The 17,930-nt window shown below is 43.5% G+C and overlaps 2 protein-coding genes across 41 annotated transcripts in view; one reads left to right on the top strand and one right to left on the bottom strand.

Annotated features, from left to right (window-relative positions):
* PIWIL1 (piwi like RNA-mediated gene silencing 1) overlaps positions 1–17,930 on the bottom strand; it is a 93,658-nt gene that overhangs the window by 3,556 nt on the left and 72,172 nt on the right. For 12 of the 20 annotated variants that reach the window (XR_010148194.1, XR_010148206.1, XR_010148195.1 and 9 more), the window contains one exon: positions 9,952–10,176. The gene's annotated coding sequence lies outside the window, so the exon portion shown is untranslated. Of the gene's footprint in view, positions 1–4,226; positions 4,434–9,951; positions 10,177–17,930 lie in introns of those variants that run through there. The other 8 variants (XR_010148196.1, XR_010148188.1, XR_010148191.1 and 5 more) reach the window with 2 other exon arrangements.
* RIMBP2 (RIMS binding protein 2) overlaps positions 1–17,930 on the top strand; it is a 321,527-nt gene that overhangs the window by 294,881 nt on the left and 8,716 nt on the right. For all 21 annotated transcript variants that reach the window (XM_024348152.3, XM_024348148.3, XM_024348150.3 and 18 more), the window contains 5 exons: positions 134–242; positions 8,520–8,701; positions 10,023–10,191; positions 14,946–15,049; positions 16,532–16,603. In XM_024348152.3, coding sequence (XP_024203920.2) covers positions 134–242; positions 8,520–8,701; positions 10,023–10,191; positions 14,946–15,049; positions 16,532–16,603 — 636 coding nt within the window. The remainder of the gene's footprint in view (positions 1–133; positions 243–8,519; positions 8,702–10,022; positions 10,192–14,945; positions 15,050–16,531; positions 16,604–17,930) is intronic.

Genomic DNA, 17,930 nt, shown 5'->3' with positions numbered 1-17,930 from the left:
TAACCTTTCAGTTAAAAGCTAAGTTTAGTTGCCTTTACAGATTCTGCTTCTCAACCCACTTGATTTGGCTAACTGAATTCTTCAGTTCCCAATGCTGGCGAGACTTACGACTTTGTTGTTGTTTTGTCTTTAGATTTTAGGGAACCCAGCCTCTGCAGGACGGGTGGATCACATGGGCCGGAGGTTTCCCCGTGGCAGCGCTGGTCCTCAGAGGTCCCGGCCCGTGACAGTCCCATCCATCGGTTAGTGGCCCCATCATCGCTGTTGTGTCTTTCAGCCGCGGAGCATGTGGCTGCTTCCTCCATCTAAGCATGAACAAAACTTTAGGAGTAGCATTTTCCACTAAGCAAAGAACACTGTTATTCATGGCAAAAAGAAGGCAGGAACAGCACAAGATAAATGAAAGCTGTTTGTAAGTATTCTTGAAATATCAAATGGGCCTTCTACATCCATGTTCTCCCAGCTGATTGTTTCCTGGAGAGCTTCACAGGGTAAGCACTGAAGGGGGGACCACTTTGTGTCACCTCCCTCATCCTGGCATGGGCTCCCTGGGACACTCAGGGTCACAGTCCATGGCAGGTGCAGAAGCTGGATGTCAGCGTGCCTCAGGGGTCTGTGAGCCCCACCCGAGGGAATGCTGCCTGTCTGCAGAAGACACGCTGGCAGCAGAGCTAAATCCTGGGGGACACCGTGCAGCTGAGTGTGCCCCTGAAATGTGTGCTCCCCACATCCATCTGGGCACCTCCCTTGCTCATGAGTCATCATCTGGCATTCCGTTTCCATTCTCTTCCTGACTTTTTGGAATTCAGCCAGCCATGCTGAAAGCTATCGTTTTAGTCATCCTAATCAATCCATGGAGGGGGATACTTCTATTATTGGAATCAATCATGGCAAGGAGAATTCCAAAAAGTATTATGCACAAGATAATGGAAGCTGGTCATCAGCACAGAGGAACCAGGCTTCTATGAAAACACACACACACACACACACACACACACACACACACACACATACACATAAATGCAGGGAGAACTCTTGATACAGCAGAAATAGATGAGGAGAAACCGTCTTGGCTTGGCATGACAGGGCTCAAGGAGGATAACTTCTGGATAGTCTAGGCCACTGAAAAGCCACCTGGAATCTCATTGAAATAGCTGAAGTTTAAAAGGCCATTGGTCTTCTTTTCCATCAACTCAAAATGAAGAAAGGCTTCATAACGCAAAACAGATTCTTTGAAATTGTGTCCTGCCAGACTTTTTCTTCCTTGTACGATTCAAACAATAAGAAAAAAATTCCTTTTCCATCTTTACAGCTTTTAGATTGTTTTTATGTTTCACCGGTAAGAATTTCATGCAATGTTAAAGATCCTTAGGAAACCGTATTTTCAGTTAACTGAATAATAAAAGATGCAGTCAGGCTCACAGAACATTGATGGCACTTATTACAGATCAACTAGCAGGGTTAGTGGAGCCCAGATTCCTTTTGGGTATTCTAAACCTAGTGTGTGTCTCTCAAATCTTCATTCAATTCGTGTGTCACTCCCTCTGGAGGGACTATGGAGCTTAATAAATCGGTTCTCCTGGCTTTCATGTTAAATGACCTGTCCGAGATGTCCTGCCTTGAGAAACGAGGTGGGGAAAAGGCCAATCCCCCTGTTCAAGGCTCTCATTCTCTCTCTGTGGTTAGGGTGAGTTTTCGAGTCTTCATTTGACTGTAACTTTAATGAGTGAAGACTGCAAGCATTGCTCAGGAAGTGACCTGGGGATGGTGTAGCCGCTGAGAAGTTCATGCTGTGGGCGCTCAGAACGGACGTCCTTTGGAAGACGCATGGTGGCTCTTCTACTCCAGTCTCCTAGGACTGAGAGCTGAAAACTGTGCTGTGACACATCAGCACTTGAGCCAGGAAGTCCAAGAAAACCAATCCCGGGCCTGCAGTCTTGCCAGGGTGACCCTCGCTGTCAGAGTCTGGCTTAAATCTACTGTCCTGGGTTGTCTTGTTGCTTGGACTTAGACTCAATATTGGCTTAAATAATTATTTTTTGTCTCCGCTTTGGTTTGCTATTTTCCTAGATCAGTATTGCTTTTCAAATGGCTGTATATTGTTGAGACTTTTTTTAAAAACTACATTCATCAGCAGTGAGAAGCTTTAAAGTTTTATTAGTATCATAAAAACCCTTCCCAAATGAAACTACTTTTGATGAATTTGGTTGGATTTTTCTGAAGCCGTAGAATTCCAAAGGCTGCATGTGTGTCTTAATTTCAGTAGGACACTTGTTAAATTGGGTGAAAGAGCAAATCTATGTCAACACCTTAACAAGGAAAAAGCCTCTGAACATAACTCAGAAAAGAGTTAACTGACAAACCTATGATAGGTTTGCTTTAATTGTGCTGACTTCTTATCATGTAGCAAGCTGGGACACCACATAAAATAACTCTAACCAGATACTTTACACACAAATACACATCTCAGCACCTATTATGGTTTCAGAAGGAAACAGAAGCGGAGGGTGCTTATCACCCACCTGAGGAGGAGGAGGACTCGGCAAAGAGCTTTGGGAAATGAACATCAGCGACAGCTGAACAGACAGGATATTCCTCTAGTTGTCATTTACTTCTATTTTTCTTGTGAAAATATTAGAAAACAATATTTTAGAAATCTATATTTCAAAGGCATTACTTATCTTTTTCAGAGGAAATTAAGTCTGTAAACCATATACTTCCTATTTTTAATAAGCAGTGGACCTACAATGAAAAATAATATAACTTTTAATATTCTCTGGATTTCCAAAATTTAAAAAATGTCCTTCATGATTAAAAAACAAAATTATGTGGCTTCATATCTAATAAATTCTAAACCATATAATTAGCGTAAAGAGGCCTCAACATTGATAGATGTCTTCAAATATATACTTAATTAGGTTTGGTTTTTATCCTTTATAACTTTTGGTCTTTGCATTTATCTAGTTGTTGACCTGTCAGACAGAAGGCCTGTAGCTTCACTCTTCTAAAACCGAAGCACCACGTTCAAGAGGATTCTGTTCTTAGGAATCAACTCTGAATATCTCCTCTGTATTCTCCCATTTTTTGTTATTTTGGCTACTGAGCCTACAAAGTGAGGAAAGTCCAGCATGTTTTCTTTGTGTCCAGGGAGGAAAAATAAAAACATTAATAACTCTATTGACAAAGCTTTGCCCCTTAAAAAGGGGAGCTCTTTTCTTCAGGTTTCCCTGCAACAAAAAAATCAAAAGCTGTCAACTCTGTTTAATAGATGATTCCCTTTATCTCCATAGAAATTACAACGGACAGTAGCAGTGAGGGCAGTTGCTCTGGGCCAGGTAGTGAGGGAAACCTCTCTCCTGTAGAAGACGGTGCTTATTCTTATGGCACCGGTGGATTTGGGAGCCCACCCAGGCGGCCAGGCATGAGCCCTGATCTCCCACACGATATGCACACCCTTCCTCCTAACAAAGACCCCTTGGGCCAGCACACTTCCTCAGCAGGATGGGAGGCAGTGCCCACTCCCCCCAGGGTCAGACGGACAGCTGTAGGTAAGTGCTTCTTTTAGTCTCGCCTGCCATCACCAAGGACAAGGGACCCCCAACTGCCCAGTCCAGTCTGCAGTGAAGCCAAGTTTCCATGGACACATTCCAGGGAGGCTGCTACTCTTTCCCTGTCGAGGTTTGGTGCTCATAACCATCCAGTGCATCCTCTCTGGAAGAACATACGGTGGAGTCACCACATACGCTGATTTTATTCACATACGTTCAACTCCAAGTGCTCCACCCACCTCTACCCCACACCTGTCTTCCCCCCAAAACAACGTGACATTGTGGGCAGTTCTCTGGAAGGAGCCTTCGTTGGGGGACTGGCCTCAGGCAGCTCTGTGTTGGGGTGTCTGCCTAAATGCCTCCTGTGGTGTGGCCAGTTGCATGGTCCATGTGAGTTTGGACTTGAAGACACAAAGATGTTTTCACAGATCATGGTCCTTGAGTATAAGCCACCTACTGAGAAAATGCACTCTTACGTAGGCTATAGGAGGGACCTGAAAGATTTTCAAGGGGTATGTTGACCACTCCCAACTCTCTCTAGAATCTGACCTTAGCCCCAGACCCCTCTGCACGTTTTGATGCCACAAACTTGCCACATAAACTCAGCTGGGAAGTGCTGAGAACTTGCTTGGAAAATGCTGTAGCCAGAGGTTCTCCTCCACTGGCATTTTTCCGTACCTGGAACTGCATTCAGTAGATCACACTGACATGGTCATTAAGTTCCTCCAGCAGATCTCCAGCAGAATGGAAAGCAGGCGTCCTTCTCATGCAGCCACAGCTGTTCTCCACCATCATCCCTGGGTGTGAGCAGGGGCTGCACAGCTGTGCCTGTTGTAGAGGCCACGGAGCGCTTCACATTCTATTGAACTCAGATACCACTTGAAACTAGAAAAAAGTCAGTTTTTTTCACGGACTATCAACAAAATCAAAACAGCCTGGAGAAATTAATGAAGGCTGCTGTGGAAAAGTTTTGTTCCCTGGCAGAAATTACTGACATTTTAGATTAGGCATTCAAAAAAGACTCTGAATCTCAATAATGTAAACAATTCATTGCATTTTAAAATTCAACCTTTCCTGCAGCCAAAGTGCTTTTTATTTTTAGACTACGTGTTTTATTTTTTCTGGTGAAAGAGGCCAAACGGTTTGGTTCTTTCTCCACCACCTGTCCTGTCTCTTCTGCATACCTGTGTCGTCTCGTCCCACCACCTGTGTTCCTCATGCTGGGACAGAAGCTCACACTGGGCTGCTTCTCCCAATCCTGCTCTCTCTGCTGCCAGCTGGCGTGTTTCTCACTTGCTTCCTTGATAGTGTTGTGAGACCACCTCCCATGATCAGACCAATATTATCTGTCAGTTCCCTCTCCCCCGCATTCTCTCTCCATACATATATACACATATGTACACATCTATCTAATGATGTTTAGTGATCCACATGTATATATATGCATATGTATTAGGATTTCCAAAATAATTGTTTTGATTTCTTTAAAATCAACTTTCAACTTTTATTTTGGATTCACCGGGGTACATGTGCAGGTCTGTTACATGGGTATAGTGCAGAATGCTGATGTTTGGGTTACAAATGATGCCATCATCCAGGTAGTGAGCATAGCGCCCTGTCAGGAGTTTCTCGGCCCTTGCCCCCTCCCTCCTTCACCATCTAGTGTTCCCCAGTTTCTGTTGTTCCCATCTTCATGTCTATGTGGACCCAATGTTTAGCTCCCACTTATAAGTGAGAGTATGAGGTATCTGGCGTTCTGTTCTTGTGTTAATTTGCTTGGGATGATGGCCTCCAGTGGCTGCAAAGGACATGATTTTGTTCATTTCTCTGGCTGCATAGCATTCCATGTGGTATACGCACCACATCTTTATTCAATCCACTGTTGATGAGCATCTAGGTTGATTCCATGTCCCTGCTATTGTGAACAGTGCTGCGATCACCATATTGAGTGCCTGTGTCTTTTTGGTGAAACGACTTCTTTTCCTTTGGGTATATACCCAGTAATGGCACTGCTGTGTCAAATGGTAGTTCTAAGTTCTCCAAGAAATCTCCAAACTGCTTTCCACAGTGGCTGAACTAATTTCCGTTCCCTCCAACGGTATATACATTTTTAAGTGTTTCTTTTCTTTGCAGTCACCCCAATGTCTATTTTTTGACTTTTTAATCATCATTCTGACGGGTGTGAGATGGTATCTCATTGTGATTTTGTCTTGGATTTCTCTGATGATTAGTGATGTGGAGCATTTTTATTTATTTTTATACAATTTTTAAAATATATTTTTTATTTATATTTTATTATCTGCTTGTATGTGATCTTTTGAGAAGTCTATTCATGTCCTTTGCTCTTTTTAATGGAGTCATTTTTTTCTTGTTGATTTAAGTTCCTTGCAGATTCCGGACACTAGACCTTTGTCAGATGCACAATTTGCAAATATTTTCTCCCATTCTGTAGGGTGTTGTTTACTCTGTTGATAGTTTCTTTTGCTGTGCAGAAGTTCTTTAATTAGGTCATGCATGTTAATTTTTGTTTGTGTGGCAATTGTTTTTGTGGTCTTAGTCATAATTCTTTGCCAAGGCTGATGTCCAGAATGGTATTTCCTAGGTTTTCTTGCAGTATTTGTGTAATTTGAGGTCTTACGTTCAAATCTTTGATCCATCTTGAGTTAATGTTTGTATATGGTAAAAGGTAGGAGTCCAGTTTCAATCTTCTGCATGTGACTAGCCAGTTATCCCAGCAGCATTTATTGAATGGGGAGTCCTTTCCCCACTGCTTATTTTTCTCAACTTTGTCAAATATCAGATGGTTGTAGGCATGTGGTTTTATTTCTGGTTCTCTATTCTGTTCCATTAGTCTGTGTGTCTGTTTTTGTACCAGTGCCATGCTATTATAGTGACTGTAGCCTTATAGTATAGTTTGAAGTCAGGTAATGTGATGCCTCCGGATTTGTTCCTTTTGCTTAAGACTACTTCGGCTATTTGGGCTCTTTTTTGGTTCCATATGAATTTTAGAGTAGTTTTTCCTAATTCTATATAAAATGACAATGGAAGTTTGATAGAAATAGCATTGAATCTGTAGGTTGCATTGGGCAATATGGCTACTTTAATGATATTTATTCTAACCCATGAGCATGGAATATTTTAGCATTCATGTGATCTATGACTTCTCTCAGCAGTGTTCTGTCGTTCTCCTTGTAGAGATCTTTCACCTCCTTGGTTAGGTACATTCTGTGTGTCTTGGTTAGATGTATTCTGTATATTGTGTGTGTGTGTGGCTATTGTCAATGGGATTGCATTCATGATTTGGCTCTCAGCTTGAACAATTTATTGGTGTATAGAAATGCTACTGATTTTTATACATTGATTTTGTATCCTGAAATTTTATTGAAATTGTCTATTTTAGGAGCCTTTTAGCAGAGTCTTCAGGGTTTTCTAGGTTTAGAATCATATCATCAGTGAAGACAGAGAATTTGACTTCTTATTTCCTATATGGATGCCTTGTCATCAGTGAAGAGAGAGAATTTGACTTCTTATTTCCTATATGGATGCCTTGTCATCAGTGAAGAGAGAGAATTTGACTTCTTATTTCCTATATGGATGCCTTGTCATCAGTGAAGAGAGAGAATTTGACTTCTTATTTCCTATATGGATGCCTTGTCATCAGTGAAGAGAGAGAATTTGACTTCTTATTTCCTATATGGATGCCTTTTATTTCTTTCTCTTGCCTGACTCCTCTGGCTATAGCACTCCAGTGTTGAACAGGAATGGTGAGAGCAGGCATCCTTGCCTTGCTCCAGTTCTTAAGGTGAAGGCTTCCAGCCTTTGCCTGTTCAATATGATATTGGCTGTGGGTTTGTCACAGATGCCTCTTACTATTTTTGAGGTACATCTTTCAATGCCTAGATTGTTGAGCGTTTTTTTAATCATGAAGGGATGTTGGATTTTATTGCAAGCTTTTTCTGCACTATTGAGATAATCATATGGTTTTTTAGTTCTGTTTCTGTGGTGAATCATATTTATTGATTTGCATATGTTGAACCAATCTTGCATCTGAGGGATAAAGCCTACTTGATCATGGTGAATTGTCTTTTTGATGTGCTGCTGGATCCAGTTTGCTAGTATTTTATTGGGGATTTTTGCATCTGTGTTCATCAGGGATATTAGCCTGTAGTTTTCTCTTTTTGTTGTGTCTGTCAGATTTGGGTATCAGGGTGATGTTGGCTTCATAGAATGAGTTAGGGTGGAGTCCTTTCTCCTCAATTTTTTGGAATAGTTTCAGTAGAATTGGTACCAGCTCTTCTTTGTATGTTGGTAGAATTCAGCAGTGAATTCATTTCATCAATATTGGTCTATTCAGGGTTTCAATTTCTTCCTGATTCAATCCTGGGAGGTTGTGTGTGTCTAGGAATGTATCCGTTTCCTCTAGTCCAAAAGAACCACTTTTGGAAGCTGGGTGGTATATGGAGTTGAAACCCAATTCACCAGGAAGTTATTAATTCACTGTAATAAGGATGCATTTGTTGCCAGTTACATATTTACCTAAGTGAACAGTTGGTCACCTCTATGGACTTTGACTAACATACAAACATATTTTAAACGTGGGCTGTGCTTAGCTTTCCATTTTGCAGAGTGTGTGGGTCCTGGGAAGGCTCCTCAGCATGGGCCATCCTGCCCCTGGCACGGCCGCAGCTCCTGCCCCAGCCTGTGCTCTCTGAGGAGGCCCCCGAGGCCCAGCCCTGTCTCAATGCTTTCACATGCAGTGTGGCCAGGTACAGAGTGTGGCTGTGGTTATGTGCTTCTCCAATTCATCTGACCTAGACCTCCCGATCTATTTCCACCTACATGTTAAGACACAAAAAAGACAAAAGTCAAGGAACCGCTGCCATCCTCACTGCTTTCCAAAGCTGCATTTCCCGTGCACGCTCCTCAGTTAGGCTCACTGCCGCTCTGTTCTTCACCCCCACTTGCTCGCAGACGATTACGGGCGAGACCGCCTTTCTCCAGACTTCTATGAAGAGTCAGAAACTGACCCTGGTGCCGAAGAGCTCCCGGCCCGGATCTTTGTGGCTCTCTTTGACTACGACCCGCTCACCATGTCCCCAAACCCAGATGCTGCAGAGGAGGAGCTTCCCTTTAAGGAAGGCCAGATCATCAAGGTGCGGGATGGCTGCCTGCGGGCGGCTTCGTCAGCCCCTGAGGCGGGTCTGGGTCATGGGGGCAGAGACTGGCAACAGGGTATCGACTTAGAGATGGCCTTCTCCTGCAGGCCGTGGGCGAGGCACGGGAGGAGGGGGCATGGTGCCGTGACGGCAAGGGCCCTGCCCTCTGCAAAGTGCCTTCTCCAGCATCTGCCCGGTTTGTGTGCACACAAACACACCCAAATATGTCCTGTGAACTCTGGATTCTATTAGGGCCTACGTTGTTGAGAAAAATACCACAGGCTCCAAATTTTAAAACAACACTTGTCAGTCAGCAGACAGGCAGGGAAGAGAGGAAGGAGGGAGAGGGAAAGGGAGGGAAGAAGGGAGCATCAGCAGCTAGAGGCTGGAGTTCCATGCCTTAGTTCTTTAACACACCTGATGGAGGTTGTTTCCTATCCCTTTGGTAGCCAGTTCCTTTTTTTTTTTTTTTTGAGACAGAGTCTTGCTCTGTCACCCAGGCTGGAGTACAGTGGCACCATCTCAGCTCACTGCAACCTCTGCTCCCCAGGTTCAAGTGGTTCTCCTGCCTCAGCCTCCCAAGTAGCTGGGAACACAGATGTGCGCCATCACACCCAGCTAAATTTTTTTGTATTTTTAGTAGAGACAGGGATTCACCATGATAGCCAGGCTGGTCCCAAACTCCTGACCTTAAGTGATCTGCCCGCCTTGGCCTCCCAAAGTGCTGGGATTACAGGCCGTGAGATCCAGCCCTCTGAGAGGAGAGGAGCCTTGTGAGTCTCAAGTAGGGAAAACGAGAGAAACTGTGCCATTCAGTAGGAGAGGGGAAAGAAAGAGGGCCTTGAACCCTGTTTGCAGTTTCAGCAAGGGTCCTGACAGTTGGCATTTGAGAATGGTCGGAATGCCTGCTATGTGGCACTATCTTGTTACGTAGGAACCCATTTCAGGCAGACAGAAACACCACTTTGTGCAGCCTACCTGGTCCTTCTTGGTAGAGTGGGGTCTCATCACACACCCTTTTAATGTGCGTGAATTTAAATAACATGCATTCATCCAAGCAAACACCCTGCCTGATGAGAAGAATGGCAGGTTGTCCAAACGCTAGATGAAAAACTGGCTCTTGAGTCAGAGTCACAGAGCGAGGGTTACATGTACACATCCACAGCACACGCGTGGGTGACCTATGCAGGTGATTTATGGTATTTTAAAACTATATTTAAAATATATTTTCGACTACACTCACTTACCGTCAGTGGGACTATTGTATTTCTGAACCAATCAATTACAGCGCTGGATTTATTTTCCCCCTCGGCTCTAGGTTTATGGTGATAAAGACGCTGACGGATTCTACCGCGGGGAAACCTGTGCCCGGCTCGGCCTTATTCCTTGTAACATGGTCTCTGAGATACAAGCAGATGATGAGGAGATGATGGATCAGCTTCTTAGACAGGGCTTTCTCCCTCTGAATACACCTGTGGAGAAAATAGGTAAGCGCAAACCCCTATTCGACCTTCCCCGTGCATTTGATCGCACAAAACACCTGCCGCTCAGAGAGGCAGGCGGTGATGAGGAGACCCCAAATTGCATCATTTAAATATGCCAAAGTCATGTAAATGTTGACCAGTGATTTTTCTTGGGCAAAAGCCACCCTACAAACCAGGACTGCCAGTAGTCTCCTGTGTGCTTTAGGGACACAGATGATCTAATGGGCGATGAAGTACCGTCTTGCTTGCAAAAAATTTATCGCATCTAGAAAACACATGATTAGCTGCTTTCTGGTAATATGGTTTGAACATCAGCCTGTCTACAATAAATTTCAGTGGGTGGTCGGGGGAGTGCTAAGCCTTTCATTCTTTAGGTGACCTTTGCTTATCCAAGAGGCACAAGCTCTTTTCTCTTTAGTTTGGGTAGACGTGAAACTCCTTCATTTATCTTAAGCCAGTCTGCAAGCACCAGTGAGAATGCAGCAAAACTATTTTCAGTGATTTTTTAAGCAACATTACATTTATGAGTTTTAAATTTTTTTCCATGTGCAATAACAATGTCCTCATTAAAAAAAGCCTCTGTAGTCTCAAAAAAAGCCTCTGTTTTTTCTAAAAAGCTGTAGAGAGATATCAGTTTTATATCATTCATATTTAAGGTTTAATAGTTCAAAACTTGATTAGCTTCTAAATCAGACTTCAAAGACAAAATTCAGTGCTTCAAAGACTATACATAATTTTAAGGATAATCACAAAATCAAAACATTTCAACCTTTTTTGGCATTAATAAACGCATTGTTTCAAGATAGAATCCACATCTAATAGTCGAGGTTTAGTGTGAATATATCGCCCACATTAAATCCATGAGATCGAAGATCTTTGAGCCCTTTATCCCCTCTACCCACTTTTGTTAAGATCTCCTTTCCCGAAGTTGACTAAGACTCTTTCAAAGAGAACACAGGCCCTGTACACCACAGACCCAGAAAGTATACAAGAATTTCTGTTAAGGAACGGTAACTTGATTTATCAGTTAGATTAAAATTTTTTTATGCTATTTTTCTAAATGTCGATGGCCAAGGGAACCTAGCCTGATATATCTATGTGCCCCCCGCCGCATTGCCAGAAACTATCATCCTTAATGGTGAAAGGCTGAATGTGATCCTCCTAATACCAGGCACAGACAAGGACGTCGGCCCTCACCACTCCTTTTCCACATCATACTGGAGGTCATAACCAGGGCGACATGGTGAGGGGAAGTCACACCTGGTGTACAGACTGGAAAGGAAGGAATACAACTTTTTCTGTTCACAGATGACATGGAAATCTACTTAGAAAATCTCAAGGAATCTCAAAGGATAAAAAAGTTCCTAGAACTAACAAATGGAGTGTAGCAACATCAATGGATACAAGGTCAATATACAAAAATCAGTTGTATTTCCATATGTGAGCAATGAAAATTTAGAAATTAAAATTTTTAAAAGTAGTGCCGTTTACAATGACACAACAAAACATGAACTACTTAGCATTAAGTCTAACAAAACACGTGCAGTATTTGTATGCCGAAAATCAGAAAACACTGAGGAAAGAAATCAGATACCTAAATAAATGGACAGAGAGATCGTATTCATGGGCTTAATATTGGTATGTCAGCTGCCCCAAGTGAGCCTACAGATGCAGGGCAAGACCATTCGAAATCTGTGCCGGGATTTATGTAGAATCAACAAGCGAATTCTAAAATGTATATGGAGAGGCAAAGGAACTAGAGTAGCCAAAACTATTTTTAACAAGAACAAGAAGCTTGGAAGATTCACATAAGCTAATTGCAAGCTTACTACTATAGAGGTATGCTAATCGAGACAACGTGGTATTAGAGAAAGGATAGAAACATAGATTAATGGGGCAGAATGAAGTCCAGAAACAGACCAACACATATGGAGTCCACTGATTTTGGACAAAGGTAAAAAGGCAATTCAACGGAGAAAGGATGCTCTTTTCAATCATTGGTGCTGGCATTACTGCACATCCATATGCCAAAATGAACCTTAACCACACTCTCACCATATTAAAAACTTAAATAAAAATGGATCATAGTTTCAAGTATAAAAATTAAGACTCTAATATTTCCAGAAGAAAACACAGGAGAAAACTTTATAATAGGCAATGATTTCTTTGACAGGACATTAAAACATGATACATAAAAGGAAAAAGTCAATGTTAGGCTTCACCAAAATTAAATACTCTGCACTTAAAAAAGTGCAGAATAAAAAGCCACAGGCTGGCAGAAAATCCTTGCAAGTAAAACCCACTGAAAAAAGGACTTGCATTCAGAATACACAAAGACCTTTCAAAACTCATCAATAAGAAAACAACCCAATAAAAATATGTACAAAATATTTAAGTGACCTTTCGCCAAAGACAATATGTGGGTGGCAAATAAGCACATGAAAAGATCTTTAACATCATCAGTGAAACACAAATTAAAACCACCCTGAGAAACCAATGCACACACACTGAGAATGGCTAAGATTAAAACGGCTGGCCGTCGCAGGTGTGGGCACAAAGTGTGCCAGGTGGGCCTGTGCATGCTGGTGAAAGTGGAAAATGGCATCACCGCTCTGCAAAACAGTTCGCTGGTTTCTTGTAAAGTTATATGTGCACTTACAATACAATCCAACAACTTCCCTCTTATACATTTACTCAAAAGAAAGGGAAACTTATGTTCACACACAAAAAACCTGTACATGAATGTTTGTTAATAGTGGTTTGACCAACGGTCATCAAAATCTGGAAACAACTCAGGTGCTTTTAGCTGGTGACTGAGAAACAGAACGAAGGCGCCCCACACAATGGGGCCTACTCAGCAATGGAACAGAGCCACTGCTAATACAGCCAGTGACAGGGGTGAATCTCAGAGGCGTCATCCAAATGAAAGAAGCCTGTCTCAAAAGCTACATTCTGGGCCGGGCGCAGTGGCTCACGCCTGTAATCCCAGCACTTTGGGAGGCCGAGGTGGGCGGATCATGAGGTCAGGAGATTGAAACCATCCTGGCTAACACGGTGAAACCCCGTCTATACAAAAAAATACAAAAAAATTAGCCGGGCGTGGTGGCGGGCACCTGTAGTCCCAGCTACTCAGGAGGCCGAAGCAGGAGAATCGCATGAACCCGGGAGGCGGAGCTTGCAGTGAGCCGGGATCGCGCCCCTGCACTCCAGCCTGGGCGACAGAGCGAGAGTCCATCTCAAAAAAAAAAAAAAAAGCTACATTCTGTATGAGTCCCTTTTAGTGACATTCTGGAAAGGGCCAAGGTCTGGGACGGGAAACAGATCTGTGGTTACCTGGGCTGAAGTGACTACAGAGGACTATGGCCGGTCTATATCTTGATTGTTGTGGGGTTTCTGGACCGTGTGTGCTTATCACAACGTAAAGTACTGCACGCTGGGAAGAGTGAGCCTTCGTGTATGTAAGTTTGACCTCAGTGAGAAGTACATGTATGTTGTTATGCCACCTTTCAAAAGTCATACTTGTAACATTCCCTGTAACATGAACAATGCTGAGAAACACTAACCTCTGGAGGAGACACACATGTGCAGGTCCTGCAGAGGACACATGTGCACAGAGGCGTGTGTGCGTCCTGTAAACTACAGCAGTGGCTCCTAACCAGAACCCAAGGGGACAGTAATCGCTGGAATGTTGCAGGGCTACACAGCTGGCCCCTGTACCTGCTGAAAACCACTGAAAAGCCACATCGCTGACTTTAGTTGCCGTTAAGATATTTGCCTTTGATAGTTTTCATCTGTATGTTTGGAATTCCCCAAATCAAATGTAAGCAAAAAGTGGCTGTGTTTAGAAGAAACACATAAATGCCAACTTTCGCCAGGAGGAAAGTCCTTCACAGCCCCACCCCTTCAGTCTGACAGGGGTTTCGTGATTGGGCCAGGTTCTGCGGCTCTGCACTGAGGCCTCCTTACGTCCTGAGAGTGTTCACCTGTTATCTGTGTGGAGCGCTCACACTGGGCAGAGCCTAGGGCAATTCCTCTGCAGCCCCTTCTTATGCTTCTGAGTGTGCTGGGATGATGCCCAGGCCCCGATCTGTGGCAGAGACAGAGCCAGGCCGTGGGAATGCACCTCTAAGTCGACTGTGCAGAGCTGGGATCTTCTCTACGGCCGCTGCTAAACCACAATGGAAGGATGCCAGGGAAGCAGCATGAGGGAAGCCACTGGGCTGGGTGGGGAAGGCATCCCTGTTTATATTCGTGCTTCTCCTGAGGACAGTGCCTTAGTTTTGCCTCCGCTTAGGGGAGCATGACTTGATTTTGTAGCGCCACCATAGTTACACAAACAGGCACTTTTAAAACTGTGTCTATGGGGACTTCCCAGAGCAGTGTCACAACCGTGCACTCTGCAGGGCCTCCCGAGCCACGGCCTCCCCGTGCTGGCCAAAGCCGTCTAAATTTGCTGTTTGAGAGCCCCGTGCTTCATGTGAGTCTCACTGGTTTAATGGACAGACTGGAGGAAGGAAAAGGTTCATGTTAGTCCAAGGGGGAGAAACCATACTACAGCAAAAATATAAGAATATGGAGTCCCAGACCACTGACCCAAAGTAGAGACGTTTGCTGATGTGAGTGCCCAGGAGCACGTGGCCCTGTTAGCAGTGCCAGGTCTCGGCTGTATTGGCCATGTGTGACCCGGAAGGAGGGGAACACCGCTAAGTTTGAAATAACCTCATGATGGATTTCTTCCCCCCTTGTGATTTGAACAGAGAGAAGCAGGAGAAGTGGCAGGCATCATTCGGTATCGACGCGGAGAATGGTGGCCCTGTATGACTACGACCCCAGAGAAAGCTCGCCTAACGTCGATGTCGAGGTACCAGCCAAACACTGCGCTTCACGACGGACACAACCACACCCTTCCCTTCCCTCGTGGTACACCACACTGAGGCCACGTGTGTTCACCTCCTCATTCCTTCTCTCCGAACCATCCGTAGGAAGGGCTGCCGACCCGAGGGATGGCTGATACAGACATGGCCACGCAGGAGAGAAATCATGGGATTCCCAGGGACATGGCCAGCCCCTGACAAGCCCTGTCCCTATGGCCCAGATTTTCCTGTGCCATGACAGAAAGAACAATCTGTCATCCACATCTAATGGTGATGCCACCTGAGGGCCATCTTTAGGAGAGAAATAAAAGCCCATCACATGTGGTCAGCAAACAAAAGCAAAGCAGTCAGGCCCCACACATAGAACAGTAGAGAGGAAAGCAGTGATAGGTGAGGTTGTGTCGCCCGGCACAGCTTGGGATGCCTGGTGTCTTGAAGGCTGAAACCACTGCCTTCAGAAATGAGAGGTGGGGTCTCCAGTCTCTGCAGCTACTAGCTGAGATGACAAGATGTATGTGAACCCATGTTACACAGTACTTTGCTCTGACAAGCCACTGGCTCACCAACTATATTCCCTCATTTTGACATTTAGAAAGAAAATGTGTTTGGTTGTGAATATTGTCTAGATTTCTGCTTCCATGTTCTGCTGGGTGACTGGGAACTGAAATGTACTGGGTCAGTTGGACCCCTGAGGGCAGTGGGGCGTGTTTGACACCGCCTGCTTTGGGGCTGCAGCCCGGCCCATCGTAGACACTGAATAAAGAAATGTTTAGGCTGGGTGCGGTGGCTTACGCCTGTAATCCCAGCACTTTGGGAGGTGGGCAGACTGCTTGAGATCAAGAGTTCAAGACCAGCCTGGGCAACATGGCAAAACCACATCTCTATAAAAAATATAAAAATTAACCAGGCTTGGTGGCACACACCTGTAGTCCCAGCTGCTCAGGAGGCTGAGACAGAACAATTGCTTGAACCCGAGAGGCAGAGGTTGCAGTGAGCCAAGGTTGCACTGCTGCACTCCAGCCTGGGCAACACAGTGAGATTCTGTCTCAATAAATAAATAGATGTTTCATTAATAATTGAGTAGGTTTTAAAATACTCAGTGAAAGGATATTTACGTAATGGTCCTTATACTGCAGAGAACATTTCCCTAATATTCCAGGTTTTTACAATTAACTATTTCACTAGCTTTAAAAATGTATTATCAGTAGAACATGGTAATAATCTTGAATTTTGGCCAAAATCAAAGCACTGCAGCATTTTCCTTTTAGGTGGACATTATCTTGGTTTGTTCTTACTTTCTAGAAGACTGTGGACAGAGCCATTCATTAGCTTCTACCTTTATTTGACTGAAAGAGTAGATTAATACCAGAAATTCTCAAATAGTAAGGGAAAGCATAGAGAACTTATTTTTAAAAAACTACTGCTGTTGTGTAGAAAAATACGATTAATTTTATGTTTCATCTCCACAGGCTGAACTTACATTTTGCACAGGAGATATTATTACAGTTTTTGGCGAAATTGATGAAGATGGATTTTATTATGTAAGTTTTTGAAATATCAGGAAGTACCATTTGATTTTTGTATTTTCATATATTTTGTGTGTTTTGTTTTGCTAGTCTGTTCCTTCTCTTAAAATTGGGCATGAACGTCATATGGCTGCTGATAGCTTTGCTTAATTGGCTGAGTTATAGAACTTTGCTGAGTTATAGATAATCTAGAAAGTTGGGACTGTGAACTTCATTGTTTCTTCCTTGCTAATACTAGTGTTTTCAATGTATATGCACTGTAAACAAAACAAATACATTCATATTCTTATTTTTTAAATTGCTGCCACCCAAACATTTACAAAACAATTTAAGTTTCTAGATTACTTAACTGTATAGGTCAAAAATAAATTTTAGGAAAAGGAAGAAATAGAAATAAGCAAAAAAAAAAAAAAAAACCTAAAACCCCACAGATGTTAGGACTTCTCCCTGACCTTTTTTCTAGAGCCAACTGCTGTTAGCAGCATGGAACCCCCCCCCCACCCCTTGCTGCTGGTGATTCCTGGCAGGGACCTCAGAGCCACCCTCCCTCCTTTTCTGTTCCCCTGGAGCATGTCTTGAATACTCCCTGGGGCACAGAAGGGAGGGAATGGGGTGGGGTTATCTCAGAGTTTCTGCAGCTGGGGCATCTTTGCAAGTAGCTGCCCCTCCCTGACCAGAAGCCCACAGGGCCACTTAGGACCCTGCGCAGAGCCCAGTGGGGGTCCCCACCTTGCACATGTGTTTCCACCTGCTCCCCCACCGCCTTTATCAGAATCGGCAAGAACTGATGACATCCTGGACGGTAGGTTTCTCTCTGAGTCAAACATGCTACAGCCGCAGGCATGTGTAGGATTCCCAGGCTCTCTCCTCTGCCTGGTTTCTGATTTGGCTTTGGTGAGGATATCCATACTTTGTCACATGTGTTTCAAATAGTTCTTTCCAGCTCAACCTCTGCTTTTTAACTTTGTGTGTGTGTGTTTGCTTCTCCATTTTTGTTGTTTATTGAGGATGAATTTCACGTTTGCATGCGGTCAAATGTTTCTGCCTTGGGGGTCATGCCTAAAAGGTCCTTCAAGGTGATAGAAATAATCACCTCATTTTGTTTCAGTTTTATGGTTTCACTTTCCACATGTAAATCTCAAGTATCTACCATTTTTTCCTAACTATGAGAACAAATGTCTCAACACATTTACTAAATAATCTGCACTTTCCCTACTTTAAAAAAATCATTTTTTAATAATAAAAAATGAATATGTTTTAAAATTAAAGTGTAAATAGGAATTTAATACTTAGAGTATTTATGGACTTTAACACTACTCCATGCTGTCTTTATTGTATTTTT

The sequence above is a fragment of the Pan troglodytes genome, chromosome 10, assembly GCF_028858775.2.
Source record: "Pan troglodytes isolate AG18354 chromosome 10, NHGRI_mPanTro3-v2.0_pri, whole genome shotgun sequence".
NCBI classification, from domain to species: domain Eukaryota; kingdom Metazoa; phylum Chordata; class Mammalia; order Primates; family Hominidae; genus Pan; species Pan troglodytes.
This window is presented reverse-complemented; position numbering and strand designations above follow the sequence as displayed.